At 36.2% G+C, this 23612-nt stretch overlaps 1 protein-coding gene across 4 annotated transcripts in view; it reads left to right on the plus strand.

The window, feature by feature from the left end:
* The window catches only part of COMMD10 (COMM domain containing 10), a 183549-nt gene that overhangs the window by 66838 nt on the left and 93099 nt on the right, over nt 1-23612 (plus strand). The window contains exon 6 of one of the 4 annotated variants that reach the window (XM_056803943.1): nt 14807-16107. The exons of 2 other annotated variants lie outside the window; for them this stretch is intronic. In XM_056803943.1, coding sequence (XP_056659921.1) covers nt 14807-14845 — 39 coding nt within the window. In that variant the 3' untranslated portion in view covers nt 14846-16107. Of the gene's footprint in view, nt 1-2295; nt 2838-14806; nt 16108-23612 lie in introns of those variants that run through there. One more of the 4 variants, XM_056803944.1, reaches the window with a different exon arrangement.

The raw sequence follows: 23612 nt of genomic DNA on the forward strand, positions 1-23612 counted from the left end.
TAAAAACATAAACATTTAAAAGCAAAAAACCCCCCACTGAGTTGGTAAAATAAAACTTTTAAAAATAATTTTAAAAAATAAAAGTTTTTTTTTGCAGAAAAATAGTTAACTCATCAACTAATCTGATTTTGAAAAGATTAAAACGATATCATTAATATAAAAAATGAAAAAAAGAAAAACTCACAATTGAATAAGAAATAAAAGCCTTGAGGTTCAGTGTAAAGAGTTCTAAATTTGGAGCCACAGGAATAAGAATAGACTTCAAATCCTTTCTTATTTTGATACTTGATACCTGTGTGATCTTAGGCATCATTAAGTGCTTGTCTCAGTTTCCTCATCTGTTGACTAGATGACCTTTATTTTCCTATGCAAATAAATTCAATAAATGAAATGGATGAATATTTACAAAATTTTAAATTATCCAGATTAGTAGAACAAGAAATAGAGAATTTAGGTAACTCAGTTATATAAAGGTGATTAAACAAGCTAGAAACAACTTCTTTCCTATTTCTCTTTTTCTTGAAAGAAACCCAAACCTTAAACCAGATGCATTTATAAGTGAATTAATTATGTTAAAAATTCACAGAACAAACAATTCCTAAATTACCTGAGTTAATTCTGTGAGACAAATATGGTCCTCATCTCTACGCCAGGGAGAGTTAAAGCTGAGAAAGAAAACTACAGACCAATATCTTTCATGAATATTGGTTCTAAAGTATGGATAAAATATTATGAAGAGGCCATAACAACATAGTAAAGTGATTATAAGATATGGCCAAATTTGATTTATACCAAGGATGCAGGACTGGTTGAAGATTAGGAAAACTACAACTATAATATTCCATATTATCAACAATAAAAGATCACAATTATATCAATAGATGCAGAAAATATCTTTAAAATACAACACTAATTTATGTTAAAAACATTAAAAATCATAGAAATTGATGAGTCTTTCCTCACTATAACAAATAGTAAATGGATCTAGAAGTTTTTCTAGTAAGAAAAGGGTTAAAACAATGACATCCATTTTTCTCCATTATTGTTTGGTATAGTCTTAGAAATGTTCTCTAGTTATAGTAATAAAACAAATGAACCAACAAAAGTGGAAGTTGAGAGAATAAGCATAGGGCAAGAAGAAATTCAGTTATCACTTTTGCAGATGCCATAATTGTTTACTTAGCAAACCCTGGACATTCATTTAAAAATGAATGAAGTAAAACAAATCCACATAATTAATCTTTCTTTATTTTAACAACAAATCCCAACAAGAAGTCACTAAAAAAAGAAGCTCTGTACAAAAATCACTCCAGAATATATAAAATATTTGATAGTCCTCCTACAAAAGCACACCCAGGAATTATATGAATATAATTATATAACACTTGGCAGAAAGACTTAAATAATAGTAAAGATATTGCTCAGATTTAGCTGTGTCAATATAATAAAAATAGCAATACTGCATAAATAACTTACTTATTCAACGCCATGCCAATCAAACTACCAAATAGTTGCTTCATAGAATTAGAAAATATAATAGAATTCATCAAGAGGAACAAAATGTTGAAAATCTCAAGTGAAATAATGGGTAAAAAATGGAAAGCAAGAGGGCCTATTAATTCTAAATTTTAAAACATAATAAAATAATAATTGCCCAATCTTTTGATGCCAGCTAAATATTAGATAAATTGATTAGTGGAACAATTAGGTACATAATATCCATAAGTAATTAAATTTAGTAGCATAATGTCTAAGAAAACTAAGGACTCTTAAGTGGTCAGATAAAAAAACTAGAAATAACAGATCCAGGGAAGCCTAAAAGGCCCTTTGTGAAATGATGCAGCATGAAGGGTGCAGAATCAGGAGAACAATTTATATAATGACTACAACATTGAGAAAGAAAACAACTTTCAAAGACTTGTGAACCATGATGTTTGCAATGATCAATTATGAAATAGCCAACTGATTAAGATCATGTTTCCCATATCTTGGCAGAGAAGTGAAGGATTACAGGTAAAGAATGAAACATACATCCTTTTAAATTAAAAAAAAAAAACATTTAGAACTTTTTCCATGGTTACATGATTCATGATTCCTCCCCTTCCTTTCTTCCCTCCCTCATCCCAGAGCTGACAAGAATTTCCACTGGGTTATACATGTATCATTGTTCAAAACCTATTTCTGTGTTATCCATATCTGCAGTAGTGCAATCCTTTCACATCAAAACCCCAATCACATCCCTATTGAACTACATGATTGATCATATGCTTTTCTTCTGCATTTCTGTTCCCACAGTTCTTCTCTGGATGTGGATAGTGTTCTTTCACATAAGTTCCTCTGGATTGTCCTGGATCATTGCATTGCTGCTAGTAGAGAAGTCCATTACATTCAATTGTGCCACAGTGTATAAGTCTCTGTGTACAATGTTCTCCTGGTTCTGGAAACATACATTCTTGAAGATGGCCAGAATAAGGGCTGTTTCCTTCATTGTTCTTGTTAAAATATAGGGTTTTAATTTGGAGAAGGGGTAGGAGGAGATTTATATGAGTGGTGGAGTCATAATGATTCTAAAAATGGGACAAGAGAAAAAGTATTAATGAGTCACTCAAAAACTAAACAGAAGAAAACAGAAGTTTATGGGGGAACACAGATAATCAAGACAGTGTTGGAACTACTATGTTAAATTTGTAATATGCCAAAAAATTCAAACTGTTGTTTAATAGAGAAGAAAAGTCATGGGGTTATCAATCTATACCTAAGGAATAAAATGCTAAGGTCCTATAAGATGTAAATTAATGTATTTAAAGGAATAAAAGATTAATTTACTGACCATGAAAGTGAAATTCTGTTTATTTAAGGAGTATTATGCTCAATATTTTCCTTTTATTTGGGAATATCTTATGATAGACTAGGTTCTGTTTCATTGTTCAAGAAGGAGTCAGGGACTGAACCAAGATTCCTTTGTTATTTTTCTTTTATTATCCATTACCCTTTGGGAGCAAATTACTTAAGTACTTTTAGTTTTTATTTAGGTGATTCTCTTAACTATATAACTTATATATAACTATATAACTTAATTATAGAAAAGCTATTATTATAGAATATAGATTTAGAATTAGGAGGAATTGTAGAAGTCATAGAGTTCAACTCCCTTGTTTTACAGTGAAGAAAGAGAGGATCAAAGCCTCTAAGTGACTGGTTCAAGGTCACACATTAATAGTAAGTGGTAGAACTAGTATTTGAACATAAGTCCTCAATTTCAAGTACAACTTCTTTCCACGACACCATATTACTTTGCAGTATGTGAAACCTAAATTTATCAACTATGGTTTGATGGCCAAGAATTAAATCACTTGATATACGTTAGAATTTTGTTTCCAGATAGAATTGCATTCGTCTTGTTTTAGCAGAGGCATCATCTAGTGAGGGTAATTTATCCTTGGTAGGTGCTCTTGCGAATTAGGATGGCATTGTGTTAGAACAGAAATTGGAATTGGGGACTAGGAGCAGGAATTCACTTCCTAAGGAATTCTAGTCCTTATTCTCTTTTTAGTTCTCTGATTCCTTAACTCTTCAGTTCTTCTTCTTCAGTCTAAGAAGTAGCTAAAAGTGGATTCTGGTGGAGATATCAGGGCCCTATTGGTGGCTAATTGGGGGAGTATCTATGCTCTGATACAAAGAGCATCAGGATACACACATACACCCATTATATCTATTTTATACAAGCATACATATTTATGTGTGTGAAATAAAGATGTCGAAGCAATTAAAGTGCTGGAGACTTGCTTTCTTTTAGTAATTCTTATTTAACTTAGATTTTGACATTAGCTATATCTTAAATCCATTAAACATTGACTATGTCTCTTTTTATAGCAGCTGGCTTTCTATTGACCCTCAGAAATGCAAGTCAGCACCATAAATGCTAGGTGTTGTGGCAAAACATAGAGAAGGCAAAATCTTGCTCGTATTAATTAAATGTAATAGATAAGACTAGTAAGACAGGAAGGCAGCGGAAGACGAATGAGTCTCTTTGGTAGGAGACAATAATAGATCTATACTTTTCTGTTAACAGCAGTCTTGAGTCTTTCAGACTTAAAGCTTTTCCAGGAATCAAAAGCCCAGAAAGGGTTTTATCTTTTAAAATATAAAGTCCTATTTAATATAAACAAATCTGTTGGCATCCTAACCTTCTTTAACTCATTATAACTTCCCCCAGAACTTATCTTACCTTTGTAATTGTGGCATTTCCAAAACTTTGAGAAAACAAAAAGTTTTCTTAAGACTCTGCTGTGGTGTATTCTCTTTCACAAATATCTTTTTCTTCAGCCATTGATGTAAATTAGAAGACATTCTCAGGACAGGGTTTAAAGCTGTCATTTTATGTTTTCCTTGTGATTAAGAACTGATATGGTCAATAAAAAGGAAAGTCTCCTGGCTACTTCCTTTTTATGTGTGTTATTGGCAGACTGGATGAATGTATAAGCAATATTAGAATTTCTCTAGGATGCCTTCAGGCAAACAAAATCATATGGCACAAATGTGCCAAACTCACAGCAAGTAGTTGTAAGAATCAGATTTACTATCAGAATTATCAGGGAAAATGAAATGGTGCAATTCTAAAATCCAAGAAGTTTAAAGTTGACGTTTAATATGATTTTTGGCCTAGAATTTCTGACTGTTTCTAGAATAATCTGTCTGTTTTCTCCATCTGTCATTATTATACAAAAACCAATTTTTCCCTGGAAATTACTTATAAGTTTGGTAAGAGCTCTTAATCTAAACTTAATGTGGGGGATGCATGTTATTATTATTATTATTATTTTTAGCAAAACTGACTCATCTGAATTTCAGTTCTTTTTATTTCTCCTTTTCATTCTTAAAAAAAAGCTTGTTAGTATGGAGATGTACAAAAGAAAACTAGAAAGAGTAGAAAAAGGAAAGAGACAGGGGTAATTTACTTTGAATAAATTAGTCCTTCAATAATTGAGATTTGTTTAATCACTGAACGTGATATGATTCAGCACAAAATACATAGTAGGCATTTGTTACATATTTGAGTGACAAGAAATTGTTTAGAAGTAAGCAATAGGGAGTTATTTTACTGTTTGAGAGTTGACTATTTTTCATCTAGCCCAGTACTTGCCACATTTCAGGCATTAATAAATGCTTCTTGTACTAGCTTGTATGATGGAAACAATAATTGACACTGGTAGATGAAAAACTTTATTTTCTGTTATTATTCAGTTATATTTTATTGTCAGCTTCAAATTCTCTCCTTTTCCCCAATCCCTCCTCCACCCATTGAAAAGGCAAGAAATACAAAACTCATTATAAGTATGAAGTCATGCAAAACTAATTTCATTATTAACCATGTTCATCTCACCAAAAAATAAAATAAAACTTAAGAAGAAAGAAAGATAAAAAAATCCTTCATTCATTCTGAATCCATCAGCACTCCATCTGAAGCTAGGTAGCATTTTTCATCATGAATCTTTTGGAAATCATCATGCTGATCACAGTTACAAAGTCTTTCTCCTTTGCTTATGTTTATAATGCTAATGTTAATTTTTCTAAATTTTCTTCTGGCTCTATTCATTTCACTTTGAATCAGTTCATATGTGTCTTCGTAGGTTTCTCTGAATTCTTTCATCATTTCTTAAAGTGCAATAGTCTTAATCACATACTATTCTTATTCAGTCATTTCCTGATTTCTAATCTCAGTTTCTGATTCTTTGTCACCATAAAAAGAACTACTAAAAGTATTTTTATTATATGAGCCCTTTTTCTTTTATTTCTCTTCAGTATAGATCTCATAAGTAATATTACTTGGTCAAAGGTATACACAGATTAATAGCTTTTTGGGAATAGTTCCAAATTGCTTTTCAGAATGGTTAGACTAGTTTGCAGCTTCACCTGTAACCATTTTCCCACATCCCCTCCAGCATTTCTAATTTTCCTCTTTTGTTCTCTTTACCAATTTGGTGAGGGTGAGGTGGTACCTCAGAATTGTTTTAATTTGCAGTTTTCTAATTATTAATGATTTAGAATATTTAAAAAAAGGCAATTATTTATAGCTTGGATTTCTTCTCCTGAAAATTGCCTGCTCATTTCACCTGACCATTTGTCATTTGGAGGAAAACTTTTTTAGTCATTAAAATTATACTCAGAGTTTAAAAACCATTCTGCAGTGAATAAACTGCTTTTGCTACTGGTATATGATTATTTTGCCAAAGGCTTGAAATTCTATTTAAATGTTGCCCTTTCCTCTCTTTCCTCTCAAGCAGCAAGTTATCAACATTTTTATTTTTTTATAAATAAGGAGATAAGAATTCAGAAAGATTGAATGATTTCCACTGGATCATATTAATAACCTAGCAATTCTGAGGTGCATAATAGATCCTAATCACTTAACTCTCTCACTAGCTTTTTGGTATTTAGAGTAAAAATTGTCATGAAAGTTGAATAACATCAGCTAATGGAAATTTTGCTCACTGTAGACTTCTAGATAATTCAGGCATTTTCTTTTTTAATTTAATTTTTTCTTTTCCAATTACTAAGCATTTTAAAGTTAATCTGTTGTTTCCACTATCCTCCATCTTGCAATGAGCATATTTTTTAATACAAAAAATAAAGCCCTTTATATATAACAGTCTTGCAAAACAAAATCTAAAAACTTTGCATTTATGCTCAATTCCTATTTGTATTCTTATTTATTTTTCTTTTTACCAACAATCTCCATATATTTTTAGAGCTAAAGGGAAACTCAAAGACCATTTAGTTTAATCCCATAATCCCCACCCCTTTTTTTAACTAATGAAGAAATGGAATCATAGAGAGGTTATGTGACTTCCCAAAGTCACAGAAGTAATAAGTCTGGAGGTGGGATTTGAATCTGCTTCTCTGTTATTTGCTTCTCAGTTGAAATGCCACCAAAATGGTTTTTAACTATAACCCTCTATGAACTGGGCAAATTTTCCCGAGATGAATGGAGATTAGGTCAAGTAACAACCCAGCTGAATGAATGAACTATTTTCAAGCTTTTCTTCATTTGACATGTATTTAATATTGGATTTTAATGGGATATTTTGAAGCTGTGATAGATGATCAAAGAGTATTTTATTCCTACTCAGCCATTTGAGACTAAGGATGTCATCACCTTGAAGAGACATTTATACATGACCAGGTAATCTGTAAAATAGGCAATCTACAAGAAGGTATTTTAGAGATGACAGTTTTAGAAAGCGCATAGGGGTGGGTGGGAGGATGTGAAGATGAAAGCCTTGACCAAAAAAAATTATGCCATTAGCTTCCTTTTTTCTTCTGTAATATAAGTTTTTTTAAACCCCAGAAATGTAAGTGATTAAGAAGTCTCTATGCAGCAAGACCATCCCCTCTGCGTGCGCCATCTTGATTCTGTCCTTTTCTTCCTCTTTAGCAGATTGCTCCCATTGTCATCTATCCTTTCTCACTAGTCTTCAACTTCTGCCTATTGACTGGTTCCTTCCTGGTTATTGATAAACACATTCAGTTGTCTCCCATCTTTACAAACAAACAGACAAACACTCATTGGACTTTGCTATATCTCTTCTTTTCTAGGGCAGACTCCTTGAAAAACCTGTCTGTATTTAAAGTCTCCACTTCTACTCCTTTCATTTATTTCTCAGCTTTTTGCCATTTGAATTCTGGATTCATAGATCAAATGAAAACATTCTCTACAAAGTACCATTGTTCTCGAATTGCTAAATCTTTTCACAGACCTCATTTTTCTTGATCAATGGGATGTAAACTTATTGACCACAGGTACAGTTTCATTCTTGTCTTTCTATCTCACACACTCTATAATAGTGCCTGGACCACAGCAGTCATTTCATTAATTCTTGTTGATTAACTGATACAAAATAGAAAATAATTACAAGCTAATTTTTAAGGCAAGGCTCCAGTTATTAGAGCCATCAGTAATAGCCTTGTAGAGGAGATTACTTCTGACTTGTGCTTTTGAAAGAAGCTGGAAAGACTAGGAGACAGCAGTGAGGGGGAAAAGGAATATGTTTCAGGCATAGAGGATGGTTTATGCCAAAGGCATGTAGACAGGAGGTGGAAGGTCATCTGTGAGAAATTACAAAGGTGTACAATGCCTAGAATTCTGGAAAGATAAGCTGTTGAATAGTGTAAGAATAGAGGATAAGCCACTGGACTAGCAAAAAGAAGTTACTTCTAAACCCGGAGAAAGCAGGTGAGTAGAGTGATGGGAACAAACTGCAATGAACGTTTACAAATTCATTTTAAATTGTTTTTTAGTCAATGAAGCTGCAAGAGTATTTTGTGAGATTTCTATTTCTGTAGCAAGAACCAATAAATCTTTGTTTCCACAGCGACTAAAAAATGGAGGGATACTCTCCTCGCTTACTAATGGAGAGGGGTGAAAGGTTCTACCCCACTGGATAGATGTGTTTCTCCAGTGAGAGGTTGAAGGGAGGTGTGGAGGAAAAGGGATATGGGGGAAACTGAAGATCTGAGGAAAAAGGCCATGCCTCTCCTTTCCTCAAGTTTAGCTGACTTTAGAGCTGTGGCTTATTCAGGGAGAGACAGAAGAAATCTGTCTACCTCTCTGCCCGAGGATATACCACAGACTGTATCTTTGAACCTGGAAATGTGGGCTCAACTGCTGGGAGAGATGTCGAATCCCAGACAATCCTTTCAAGGGAAAAGGTTTTGATTTTTGATCCCTTCCCCAAGAGCACAGTGACAAACTGGATCTTTGCTTGTCACAGATGAAACAAGATTTCACCTTTGATCTTGTTCCTAACACCCTCAACCTCCAATTTCACAAGAAAACCCCAACCAACTTAAGCTGATGTGAATTGAAATTTATTTTGAGAGATGGGGAAGTAAGGGTAGAAAAGATCAGGGAGCAGGATGGAGGGATAGGAAGCCCTCCTAGGCGTATCCTGCAGTGGTTGTGAATCAAAGTCTTTGGCCAGAGGCTTTGCGCCTCAAGCCTTTTTCCCAACACCCGGTCTCTTATTCCTTTATAGTACCCTAACTTAACCTAAAGTTACTGTGATCTATCCAAGGGAGGGTAAAATGGGGAGAGCCCAAAGGAGAGGGCAGTTTGGCTAGAGCCAAAGAGTCCAACTTCCTCCTTGTCAGTCTTGAGCAGCAGGAGACCAGTGAAAGGAGGTTGTGGAGGATTTTCTAGCTGGAGACAGATATATAACGAGGTGGAAATCAGGTTCTTTGTCCTCCTGGCTTCAGACATTTCTCTGACCTTAGGAAATGCTCCTCACAGTATCCTTCCAAGGCTAGAAGTGAGCCCATTGCTCAGAATTCTCTCAGCTATCTGATTTGTTTCCCAGAATTCTCAGCTGACTCTTCCCTGCCTCCAGGCTAGTCTCTCCATCAGACTCCAGGATCCTATTAGGGTTTCTTCTCAAACCTTACAGTTCCCACAGCAATTAAACAATTACCCCCAAAAGGCTGTGAAGATCTACTATAAGACAGAGGGTTTCTATGCCTTTTAGACTGACTTCTCCATTTTGTATTTTGTCGGAGCCTTCCAATCCCAAAACATGGTTGATAATAAGAGATAATTAAGATACCAATGGACTGTGAAGAAATATCTGTTTATATTTTGGGTATATATTAATTTCAGATAATGGTCTGTGGGTGTTAATTAAATGGTACATTACTGCCCAAACTTCTCTGCTGCAGATTCTCGTGTTTTAATTTATCCATTTTCAACCAGCTTGACAGGCTGGAAGATCTAGAACTAGAAGTAACTCAAGAGGCTACCTCCAACCTCACTAGATTTCTTGGTCAATTAGATATCCAATCTGACTGCTTGCAGAGCTACCTAGGTCTTTCATTTGCACCTCTCCAACTTTTCTGCTCTAGATTCATGCTTGGCAGCCTTTACATTCTTGCCCAATACTGCAGGCCCTGTTGGAGACAAATGAGACTCTGCGTGTGTGTGTGTGTGTGTGTGTGTGTGTGTGTGTGTGTGTGTGTAGAGCTTTGTGAACCCTAAAGGGCTATATAAATGTTAACTACTACTTTCATTATTAATAGTATTGTCACAGGAGAAGATTAGAATGAAAGTCAACAAATGTGAATTGGTTTTGAGCTAAGGAAATATTATTAGCAAGGAAATAATGTCTTGCTTCCTAACTTAGCAGGAATATTGTGAGGAATCTATGCTGATATAGGTATTGTATCTGTCAGTTTATTAATATGGGTATTTTCACAAGCAATGCAGATAACAGGCTTGTTCATACCTTTTCATCCCGTATGATTCTTGATCACATAAATCCATCAAAGAGTATCTGCTCAAAATCCTGGAGGTTCTTCTATTACTTTAACTATTTTGGGTATAACCGTGCAGTACTTAGGTTGCCCATTTGTTATCCTTCACACTTGCTTCTGTATGATTGCCCTACTTCCTTTTGTGAAATATGCTTCCTTGATAAATGGGTATTTTATACTACTTCTTTTGTGAATGTAAGTTTTTGATAATCTTGTAAAACTTAAAATTAATCTCAAATCATAAATATTATATTTTAAGAGATTTATTAATGATCATTAGAAATAAAGGACTGAAAAGGTAACAAAATAAAAACCATGTGCCCGTGGCTAGTCAACCTGTTCAAAACCCCCTTTTACCACCACACTCGGGATGGGAAGCAAAGAGCACAAGACCAGGAATCCCACCGAACTTTATCCCTCTGTCTACAGGAAGTACATTACGACAGGAAGTCAGTGGTCTCCTGGGAAATGCAGTTTTTAGGGTAAAAGATTTCCAATTACACAATCTGCTATAACCTACTTCTACCCACCATGTATCTGTCCTTTGACCTTTGACTAATAATATATGAAATTCCTTATGCTGTTTAGAAATTGGCAATCAGTAAGCATTAGGTATTACTTTTGATAGTGATTTAACTGGCCCCTGAGTAGTTCCTGCTAAGCTGAGAAAACATCATTTTGTGGAAATTAAATGAATTTATTGTACTTAGCTTTTGCATGTATGAATATATATATATATATATATATACACACACACATACACACATATATGTAAATGTTACATATACACACATTGAGAGGATTTAACACTGAAAGCAGATCTTCATATCTTGTCTCTTCTTTTTCCTTCATCATACTGTCTGTTGGGTTGAATTGAGATGGCTGCATAAGTAGTGGTATCTTGGGTATACATGACTACCAAATTGTATTGGCTAAATGATATTCCAACTTTAGGAGAATTGACTGTTAAGTTCAAGGTGGAAAGTGAGGTGTATTGTTGCTAGTATTATTAGGGAATATGAAGATTATTCTTTGTGTCTCCCATTCTATGATACAGCACTTCAGAGAAAATTAAAGGCATAAAATGTTGAATAAGAATAAGGAGGAACATTTATGACTAATGTGAAAAGAATTAGCAGGATCAAAAATTGGGATAATTTAGGAGTATAAAGATTAAATTTAATGTTTGGACTTAAATTATATGAAATAATGTGGTTGCCAAAATTAGTATATCTCAAGTCAAAAGTTTATTTACCAAAATAGAGGGCAAACAATAAAGTAGAGAAATGTGAAAGAGGTTAGAGAAAATACCTATACTAGTCCTCAGCCAGGAGGGCTGGTAGTGAGTAACCACAAGGCTTCCTTCAAGATGAAAGCTAGTCTCTTAGGAAACTAGGAAGGGAGTTAGCCTTTTCACTCACCCAAAGAAGTAGTCCAGGAGTCAGAGTCTAAGTTGAAGCCACAATCCAAGCCAACACCTCCCCCAGCTGAAGGATTTCATGGCTTTTATGGTGGTTTCCTGTCCCTGCCCCTCTTCATAGGGGCCAATCACAGTTTCCAAATTGTCCAGCTCTGTCCAGGGGCAGTGTCTGTGGGATTGACTTCTTACCTCTAAAGGTGTTAACTCTCCTCCTAGGATTCAGACGTTTCTGAGTTGTCACCCAGTTTATCATGTGGGTTGCAGACCTCCTCCCACTTAAAGTTAAGTAGGGGTGTCTTCCTTTTGGAGGTGTAAACTCCTGTGGTAAGAGTTTATGGACTCCCCTTACTTTAGGGTTAAGTATGGGTGTGTTAGCTTTTGTTGATTAATTCAAAAGAAGACAAAGGAGAGTTAATCCTGTCCTCATGATCTAGTGAGGTACTAAGTAGGGGTACTTAAGTTATTGTTAACCAAAGTTTTAACTCCAACTAGGCAAAGAGAATAAAGGATTACCTTTTCACAAGTGCAAACTCAGAATAGACAAAGAGAACCAAGAATTTCCTTTCACAGGAGTAAAAATGACTTGAAATATTCAGACAGAAAAGGCGAGGTATTGTGTTTTAAGCATAAACAAAAATTTCAACACCATCCTTTAAAGAAAGGAAAAGTTGCTATGGAGTTGGAGATAACTACTGGAATTACTTGGATGAAAATACAGATGATGCTTCTGTAACTAGATTTTGGATTTACTCTCCTATTCCATATGTAATATAGATGTAGTAACAAGTAAGTTGCATGCAGCATGGATAGAGATATTTGAACTGGGTTCTGGAAAATTCCATTCCCAGTCTTTAGAAGGAGACTTTGATTTCTGCTTCTGTGGAAAATTGGAGGAAGACCTTGGCTCCACTGCCAGTGACCTAGAATGGGATGGAGAGTGCTCTTTCTTTTAGGGCTCTAGGATGAAACCCTCTTTTTTATGATTGCTGTAAAGGGTAAGGTAAAGGTAAGTGAAAAGAACCTTCACCTTCATCTTAAAGAAATCTTGCTATGGAGTATGGAGATTTTAGTTGGTGGTTGATTTGATATGTCTGTAGGCTCAAGTAGTAAAAATGGAGAGGAAGTACTATGAAGATTAGGACCAAGAATGTGATTGTAGAATACCAAAGTTACTCAGCAGAAGATAAGATTTACTCATTTTCCCTTTCTTCACTCCAAAAATTATTTCCTACATATTTTGTATTTGAAGGAAAAAAACTTATTGAGGGCAAGGACTATTCATTTTTTTTCTTTTTATCTTAAGCATATTCATAGAGCATACCTAGTAGTAGGTACTTAATTAATGCTTGCTGAATTGAATTTTAAACGTGACATATAATGTCTTCAAATGACCACTTTGGGATGCCTTAAATCATTCAAAGCAGCATGAATGACTATCATTAAGAAAGCTATAAACAATGATTCTAATAGTTATATTACATTATTCTTTTTTTAAAAAACCCTTATCTTCCACATTAGAATCAATACTATGTATTGGTTCCAAGGCTGAAGAGTGGTAAGGGCCAGGCAATGGGTGTTAAGTAACTTGCCCAGAGTCACAAATCTAGGAAGGGTCTGAGATCAGATTTGAACCCAGGACCTCATGTCTCTAAGGCCCGGCTCTCACTCCACTGAGCTACCCAGCTGCCTCCACAATTACTTTATTCTTATTAAGTTTTAGAAACTACTCTTTATTATGACTCCTCACTCTTTGCCACTCCACATATCTATTCAGTTGTCAGATCTTGCCATTTCTACCTCCACAATATCTCATATTCAACAGTTTTGTGAGCAAAATTATTTTCCTTAAGTTTAGGTCTGATCAAATCGCTGTCCTCCTCAGTAAGATCTAGTGACTTCCTATTACCTCTAGGAAAAACATGCACACTTCTCAGTCTAGTTTCCAAAACCTTTCAGAATTACTCTCAGCCTCCTTCCATGCTCTTTTGACATTATTTCTCTTTGTGTGTTCAGCCAATTTCTTCACACAAAGAACTCTCCATCTCTCTTGTCTGTGACTTTGCACTAGCTTATCCCATAGACTCCTTTCCTTACTTCTGTCATATAGAACCTTCTCTTCCTTCAAGATGGCTCAAATATAACCACCATGAAGTAATTTCTCATCCCTCTAGTTCTGTGTTGGCCAATACATGGCACCTATACCCCAACAGCATGGAAGGGGCTACTCCATTTCCCCTCTCCACTGTGCCTAAGGACATTTTTTGCATGCTGCCCCCCCCCCCCCCGCCCAGCAGCCCAATCTGAGCACTTCCTCCCTCTGCTCTCTGAGGTCATGGGGGGCACCTCCCAGGCAACTTGGAGGTATAATTTAGGCACTAAATCTCTAAAAGGTTCACCAATGCTGCTAGGTGTTAGGGGCCTTTTCATACAATTATCTTATATTTAGCTACCTTGTATTTCATCTGTGTAAACTTATATGTGTACATGTTGTCTCCACAAATAGAATATAAGCTTTTAGAAAGTAAAGTCACTCTTTGTATTGGTATTCACATTTCCCAGGATAGTGCCTGGCATGTAAGTAGATACTTAGTAAATATTTGTTTGTTCATTTTTAAAAATCCTTACCTTCTGTCTTAGAATAAATACTGAATATTGATTGGTTCCAAGGCAGAAGAAGAAGTAGGGAAGTAGAAGAAGATCTAGGCAATGAGGGTTAAGTGACTCACCCAGGGTCGCACAGCTAGAAAGTATCTCTGGCCAGATTTGATTCTCAGAGCCTGTTTTTCAATTTTCAGTGAGCTACTGTTCTCTTTGATAGTAAATGCAAGGAAATATTTGACATTGAAATTCTGAACAAGAGTCATAAAGAATGAATATTAATAAAAAAGGTCTTCAAGTTTATTAAGAGGATATTGATGATTGTTATTAGATGATTTGACTATTTAAATAATCTTATTAAGAATCCCAATATGTAACACAATTGTTACTGTTCAATCATTTTTCACTTGTGTCTAGCTCATTGTAACCTCTTTTGGGGGTTTTCTTGGCAAAAATTCTGGAGTGATCTGACATTTCCTTCTCTAGTTCGTTTTACAGATAAGGAAACTGAGGCAAACAGGATGAAATGACTTGCCCAAGTGTCACACAGCTGGCATCTGATGCCTGATTTGAACTCAGGAAGATGAATCTTCCTGACTCTAGGCCTGGTGCTCTATTCACTGTGCCACCTACTAAACACAGAACCTGGCACATAATCACCATTTAATAAATGTTTGCTGAATGTGTGAATAAAGTGAACGTGATAGAAAATACTGTGTTTTTTGGTGTCTGCTGAACGTTGCTCCCAATTTCAGTGCCCTATTCTAAGTAAAATGTTGGGAAGCCTTTATAATTAGGACTATTCGACAAAGGTGTGGAAGTATGGTTATACAAACAAGATAAATTAATGAGAATAATCAAGGTACAGATGGTAGGGATGGGTGCATTTGTTTTTGTGAATTCCACATTTGCACAGGAAATTAAAGTATCATGTGCATACAAATTGCAATTCATGGTCACATTTGCACAGGGATATCACAGTATTTTATCACAGTTATGGTAGAGTTCTGGGTACATTTAATGGATTAACATATCACCTTATAGCTTGTCTTATTTATTGATGCAGAACAACCTTAACAAACCCCCCTGAAAACGTCTCCCTATTGTGGGAAGAGGGATAGAATGGGCACGTCACTAAAATATGTAAAACGTGTCTTCCTAGTTGAATTTTGGATGATATATTACACATATACATTCTCTAATGCAAACCCACAATGGAAATATGGCAGCGAATAGAATTTGCCTTTTATTGTGTTAATAAAACAGACCATTAATTATATATGTTCTGGGTGGTGGCATTTTTATCTTTTTCTTTTGTTTAACATTAAAAAATGATTGCTTGCTTCAAAAGTAGATGTGCTTTAAACAATAATCAGCTGTTGTAAGCACATTCATCATTTTGAATAACTTCTTTTTACTTACCTCCTTTCATATTGAACAGAAACCCCCACCAAAGGCATGAACGGCCTGAGGTAACGGAGGCTGAATGGCACTAACTGAATAGCAGAGCCCTAGTCAGGGAGGGACCTGTAGGTATCCTTTGCTTTGGCCTTCTGACTCATGGGAGGGAATCTGTAGTCCTCAGACTTTGACTTCTTACTGAGGGAAAAGAAGCCTTTGAGGATTAGGAATTAGAGTGAAGCTGCTGCTGTCATCACCGATCTTGGCGAGGTTCTAGTCTGGAGGCTGTTCACTCGCCGTCCATGATGGTCCCAGGCCCTTCTTTCTTCCAGAGCTTTGGTTTGAGCTCTTGGGAGGGGGTACCGCACTGGTGCCAGCCCCCCCCCCCCCCCCCCCCCCCCCGCTGCATTCTCTAGAGCCTCTTTCAGCCTTTTGAGAATTCTCCAGTGGGCTAAGCTGGGCTTGTCAGTTTTCCTGAGCAGTCACTTTCCGGAGGGCGGCCTCCCAGTGCCTTGGTTCCTAGAGGGCTTGACCCAGATCTCTTCGGCTTCCCTCTCGTCTTCTAGGATGGGCAGCCGGTCACCTACTGGGCAGTCTGATCTTTGCGCTTTAGCCTCTGAAGCAGATCTGCCAAGGTTTCTGCAGCCTTTAGGCTGATCCCCGAGGACAGCTATACACTGCTTGCCCTGTTTCCAATTGGCAGACATAGTCTTGGGTTGGCCTTCATGGCCGTGGTCGCCGTCGGATTCCAGGGAGTGTGTGTGAGAAAGCGAGCCTGTAGTGGAGAAGCTGAATTGAATTCCACCCTTCTCTAGATTAACAACAGTCTAGTTCCCAACACGGGGTGACTAGGTGGGGCAGTAGTTAGAGCCCCGGACTCGGAATCAGGAAGACTCTCTTTATGAGTTGAAATCTGGCCTCAGACACTAGCTGGGTGCCCTTTGACAAATCACTTAACGTTCATTGCCTTAGTTCCTGATGTGGAAAAATGAATTGGAGAGGTAAAGGGCAGACCACTCCAGCATCTTTGCCAAGAAGGGATGCAACACCCAAAGTCTCTAGCACAGTCACACTTCACCTCATATCCTCCAAGATTTCATCCTTCTGCTGTTAAGCTTCTAACTTCTTGCTCTTTGGAGTGTTGGTCCCTCCGGGCAGCTAGGATTGAGATGGGCAGCCCAGCAGCTGCATGGTGGAAAATTCAGTTGTAGTCTTCCTGCATATCCACTCCCTACCTCCCAATTGCTTGGGGCTATCAGGGCTCTGAAGGGCGGGCTTTGCCCTGCACAAGCTAGCATGGATGGATTGTGATCTGCATCACAGATATTACATTATTCTTCCGCTCAACATTTTTCTCTTATTAATTTCCCTGTTTCAGTTAAGGGCACTGCCGCCCTTTTAATCACCAATGTTCACAAACCCGCGGCCATTTTGGACTCCTCCTATGCGAGCCCATGTATCAGATCAGGTGCGTGCCTACCTTTTCTCTCTCTGCATCTTGAGTCTCACCCTTTAACTCTGCTCTGGCAGCATTTACCCTAGTCCAGGCCCTTTTCAGCTCTCACCTAGACTATTTCAATAACCCCTTGCCTCAAGAGCTCCTCTAATTCAAAGAGCATTTCCTAAAGTATGGTTCTGAATATGTTAATCCCCATTCAATAAATTCTAGTTACTCCTATTGACTCTAGGATCAAATATTATTTCATATTGATCTTGTTTTAAATTTTTTTGCCTTTTGCATGTTATACTATTCATAATTGTTATACTATTATATACAATTTATATATTAATTTATATATAGGGAGTGTATGCTCAATAATACTTTGCTAATTGTGTCTTCAATTAAAAAAAATTAGAGACCACAACTTTATTGCATGGAGGAACTTAGTCATGCTTTCCTTTGATTTTGGAATTCATTTGTCTCTCTTCTTCATCATTACTTTGACCCTTGTAGTCATCATTGAGAGAAGCATTGCTTGGGGAGAAGAGATCCATCATTACCAATTGCCCCCAATGGGCAGTTAAACTAAAGAGACTCAGGATTCGTAATGCGAACAAGATCATCAGCGCTTCTTCAATTGGGACCCTGAAGCCATTATCTAGGGGAGCATCCTTATCACTACCACCAACTGCCAGCCAATAGCATTGGGCCAGGCAAGCCATCCTAGATGAATCAGTGAGACACTTTGAGGAAAAGACAGGAAGATAACATGAGCCCAAAGTAGGTTAAACCATTCGCCATCAACTTAACTTTAGATTCACTTTGCTCCAGGACCAAATGGAGATAGCTCAGAAGCGCCATAACCCCAGGGGTTGCAGAACATTGGCTCTTCTTCTGGGCTTGTCTTCTTCGTCTCCTAGCCCAACACTGGTGAAGGATTGGCACGTGTGCAAAGCTGGCATGGGGTGGGGGCTGCTCCGTTCCCCCTCTTCCCAGCACCCAAGGACATTTTTTGCATGCCCCCCCTCTCTGTCCAGCTGCCCCAAATGAGCACTTCTTCCCTTTGATCTCTGTGGTAATATGATCGTGGGCAGCTTGAAGTTGCAGCTTGGGCATGGGACCTTGAAAAGCTTTGCCAGTGCTGGCCCGGCTAGCAGGAAGGAGCTGTCCAGGAAGAAGCAACTCTTGTGGAGCTAGAATCTGGCAACTTGTGCGGGTGCTACAGCTCTGTTTTCTCAGCCACCATAGCTACTGAAAACCCAGAAAAAGAAAACTCTGGTTCTCGCTGTCAAAGTCCTTTATGCTTTCTAATTGTTTAGCATCAGGAGTGGATATTTTAAACCAATGGAACTGGCAAGAAGGAAGATATATTATCATTAGCTTTGCATACTGAGGCCTACAGGGGCCTTTCACTTGACTTGTTGCAGAAACTTCCTATATGTGTTGTTTTCCTCTTATTAGAATGTGATCTCCTTGAGAACAGAAACAGTCATCAATTTCTATTTGTATTCCCAGGGTTTAACATGGTGTTTTAATATAATCTAGGCCTAATTAATGCTTTTTTTCTGTTCATTTATATTAATTGATTCATTTATTTTTATTTTGAATTAAATTTTATTTTATTTTTTTATTTAGTCAATTTATTTATTTGTTTGTTTATTTATTTATTTTTCCATTTGAATAAGTTTATTTAGTCAACTTAGAACTTGGTTACAATAATCACATTATTTCTTTCCCTCCCCTCCACCCACTCTTCCGGCAGCCAACACCCAATTCATTGGGTATTACATGTGTCCTTGATCTGAACCTATTTCCATGTTGTTGGTGTTTGCATTAGGATGTTCATTTAGAAGCTACATCCCCAACCATATCCCCTAGAACCCATATAATCAAGCAGTTGTTTTCCTTCTGTGTTTCTACTCCCACAGTTTTTCCTCTGAATGTGGATAGTGTTCTTTCTTATAATCCCTCTGGGTTGTTCAGGGTCATTGCATCGCCACTAATGGCGAAGTCCATTACATTTGACTGTACCACAGTGTATCAGTCTCTGTGTACAATGTTCTCCTGGCTCTGCTTCTCTCACTTTGCATCACTTCCTGGGGGTCCTTCCATAATTCATTTAACATGTATTTCTCAGGTAAGTTGAATCTGCTCCAAACTTTTCATATTGCACTATGCACTATGAGCAGAGCAGGATTGCATTAGCTCTAAAAGAAAATGTGAAATGTGCAAATTTGGAGACTTCTCCATCCAAATGTTCATGTAGACTGTTTGCGCCCCATGTGTGGTAGAGTTTTCTTAGCTCAGAGGCCCGATTAGCCAGTTGGATATACTGTACATTCACCCCAAATTGTGATGTTGTTTTGGTTCTTTTCAAGTATGAAGGACAATATCCAACCAGTCAACCAGGCAACAAATCAACCATTGTGTTCATTAAAACAGGATATAATTAAAATTTTTAGTTGTTTTGAGCCAAGGATATTATTATTAGAATTAGAATTAGGAAGGCATGTGTTTGAATCCCGCTTCAGACAGATTAAGTTGCTAACTTTTCCTAGCAAGTCACCTTGTGTTTCAGAACTTCATTTTCTATATGCTTAATAGGGAATAATAATAATAATAATAATACCTATATTAAAGGATTGTTGTAATGATAAAATGAGGTAATGCATGTAAAGCATATTATAAATCTTAAAGCACTATTTAAGTTGGACCAAATTTTATCTGTAGATACAGGATTTCATTAAACATAAATTTTTTAGACTTTATTTAGAAGACGCAAAGTTAAAAATTGAAGGAGGCAGAGTAGCAACCTAAACATAAATGAGAAATGTCCTTTAATCTTCACAAAATTTTTAATTTTTTTTGCTTTTCAATATGATTTGGAATAATTGTCAGACTCTTTGATGATATTTGGTTTTGTAGTATATATACCATTTATTCATATAACATTAAAACATTGCAATATTATATAATTATGTAATATATTATTATCTTTAGGGCTTAAATTAATATCCAGCAACTCCAAGAATTATATTTTATAGAGTTTGTTAATAATCACTTGAAGTAGAAGGAATAAAAAGGAAATAGAAGTAAAAAAACCTAATTATTTAACAAAATTAAGGCCATGTGACTAAGTTCTTCTTGTCTGTTTAAAAGCCCACTCCATCAAAGCCATGACAGGAAGACAAGAGAATGAGAGGCGGGGCTACACCAAATTTATATCTTCCCTACATCAGCATGTAATGTGAGGAGGAGGATGGGGTGCTGCGAATTGTAGTTCAAGGGTACAGATATTAATTTCAGATATTATAATTGTAGTTCAAGGGTACAGATATTAATTTCAGATATAATTGTTAAGGTATCCCAGATTTCTATAAGTGGTCAAATGTGTCAATAGTATTGGTTTCTTCTCTTTCCTTTACACATTTGCTTCCTTCAAATAGAAATTAAAGGTTGAAATTGATTTCGTTCCATCTCCCTTTTTTATTGAGCCTCCTGGAAACCTACCTACAGCTGCTAATTTGTTTTTTCCTCACCAGATTGGAGTTGCATTCTTATATTTAAACAGAAATCTGAAACCACAGATCTTTTATTTAAAATTTATTTCAAAGACAGGATGGGATTTTCAAGATTAATAGCTTAAACAGGAGGAAGCCACTTGGATTTAGTAGGGAAAAGGTAAACACTTTCGTATTTATGTGTATTTTGTGTGCATTTTTCTAAAGAGAAAAGGAAAATAAAAGCTACCATCATAAATGATCTTAAATTCAGTAACTCTAAAAACCTCTACATTCTCTTCATTCTCTACCGCTTCTCTTCACTGCTCCAGCTGTCTGCAACCTTCAGTGCTGTTGTGAAAACATATGGAACTTTTTGGAGAGTTTCTGGTTTCAAAAGTAGAGGAAGATAAATTGTGCTAAGCAACAATAATTTTTAGAAAGCTTATGCGGAGACTAGACTGGCCAGAATTTCAGTACCCTATTTTAAAATATTATTTCTACACTTCCTGAAGTTTTATTGATTTGGGTTAAAAAATTTTCTTCTTTAAAAAAATGAAACTACTACTAGAAAGATTCGTTTATTCATTCATTCGTTATAAGGTAATGACCCTTTTATTTTTGGTGAAAACAGTCCTTTATAAAGTTATTTGATATAAAGGGCTATTAGGCCCTCCTGTGAGATTTCCTTGACTGGTTTACTTCCTGTCAAGATGAATCACAATGAGACATTTTTTTCTGGCTTTAAAGGTGTTTCTTTGGTAGGCAATGAATTCACCTTTTCTAGAGTATTTTTTAGCTGATTGTCACCAGATTAAGAATACTTTTAGCTCATTGTCACCAGATTTAGAATACTTTTTTTTTTTTCTGGACCAGTTCCAATGCAACTCTTTCACTTGGCTTCTAAAGGAGGATTGACTGTAGAGAGAGTCTTGAGTTGAAGGGCCTTAGGGATGATGTGGAGTACATCTCTTTTCTGAATAGAACCTTCCTTGCTCCTACATTACACAATGACGTGGTAGCCCCAAGAGAAGAGAACTAAAGACTCCAGAGATTATAGTTAGTGGAACATCAAGGAATTTCTGAACAAGTAAAGGAATTATTTAACTGAGCCTCTTGAACAAAAAAGTGGAATTCCTGAACAACATCATATTCCTGAACTAAACAGAATTGGAACTAAGGATCAGTGAGGAACAAGTCATGATGTGGAGGTATAAACCTGGACTATGCCTTTCCTTAGTTCTGTGAGTCATGTGGACTGTGCAGATCTGGAAGAAAGTTATTAATTTTCTAGTAACACACAGGTTTTCTCCCAGAAGGGCATTCATTCTAAATAACTGGACTGTATATATTAGGCAATTAAATGGTTTATTGGATAGAGTGCTGGACCTGGAATTAGGAAAACCTGAGCTCAAATATGGCCTCAGACACTAGCTGTATGACCCTGGGTAAGTCACTTACCCTCTTTTTTCCTTAATCTATTGGAGAAGGAAATGACAAATCACTCCAGTATCTTTGCCAAGTATAGTCCATGGGGTCATGAAGAGTAAAACATGACTAAATAGCAATAAGTATATTTCTGCAGAGAAAGTAGCTTGCCTTTGTTTTTATTAAGTGAGAGCTCCCCAGAGTTATAATATAAATTGGGAAAATTTATAGGTACCTCTGGGAGGTGGCTTTGTATAGGAAGGGTCAACCTCTTAGCCATCCATATTGCTTTTCTATTTCAGGAAGTCCTCAATATTAGAGTAATATGTCAGTTAGAAATACTATTTAGATTCTTGGGTATCATCCTCAAATGGTTTTGCCTAATTGAGTCCCTTCATAAATTTTAATTAAACTGATTTTAATTTACATGTCTCTTTTTTCATGGGGAGGTACACTCATAATCTTTTAAAGGTTCTCCTTTATAAAATTTATTAAATTAGTTTATATTTAAAACTGGTGTTGTCTTTGTGACCAGATCCCTCCATTGGAAAGAAAATTAACAAGTGAAGTGTTATGTTACTCTCTTTCATTCAGTATTCCTAATCCATAATATGGGACTTTTTTTTTTTTTGTATTCATCTATTCCTGTTTCAGGAAGTAGCAGAGTACTTATTGACTTAACTTTTAAGGATCTCATTAAATTCTTGGTAGAATGTTCCTAAATATTTATCTGCAACAGAATTTGTTGCATAAACTGATATTTTCATGTTATTCTTGATGATATTTAATATTACAACTACCATGCAAGATGATCAGATATCCCATGAAATAATGTTTCTTGCTGACAAGTTTGGGACTTAAGAAATCAGACAAAGGAAACAGGTTAAGACTATCTCTTCCATCTTCTTTATTTGTCTCTCTATGGAAAACTCACAAGCTAACTTTTCATTTGGCTACAACTTTTTTCTGTCTTCTGGTTTGATTTATGGTGATAATTTCAAGATTGGTAAAATTTAATTCCTCTAGTAGTACATCCACTTGATAGGTGATCTAACACTGATTCTTAAGCACCATCTGCCCCACTTTCTGCTAAAAATCATAATAACTATAGGAATGGAAGGAGTCCACTCTGGAATGAAGGCCATTGTGTATTTTATTTTGTTTCACGTGTTGTAATGCTCAAAGAATTCATAGGTGTCTCATACTGAGCTACATTGCTTTTGTAGAAAGAAAAGTCTTTTACCAGAATCTATTCAGTTAAAATTTCTCCAGATATTTTTTCTTTAACAAGCTCATGCTAAAATGGCTTTAATTCTATTATGAAGGCTTTGATGAGGACACAAGATGTTCTCCAATGATTATATAGTTTGTTTCATTGACTTACATGGAATATAATTAAGCAAAAAATGGAATTTAAAATTCTTTATTCAATTTTTGTGATTACCTCTTACAATTCACTGCCCTTTTTAAATTGAGAAGCTGAGTGACATGGTGTGAAGATATGTGGGAGACATTGCCATCC

This window comes from Monodelphis domestica, chromosome 7 (genome assembly GCF_027887165.1).
Source record: "Monodelphis domestica isolate mMonDom1 chromosome 7, mMonDom1.pri, whole genome shotgun sequence".
In the NCBI taxonomy this organism is placed as follows: Eukaryota; Metazoa; Chordata; class Mammalia; order Didelphimorphia; family Didelphidae; genus Monodelphis; species Monodelphis domestica.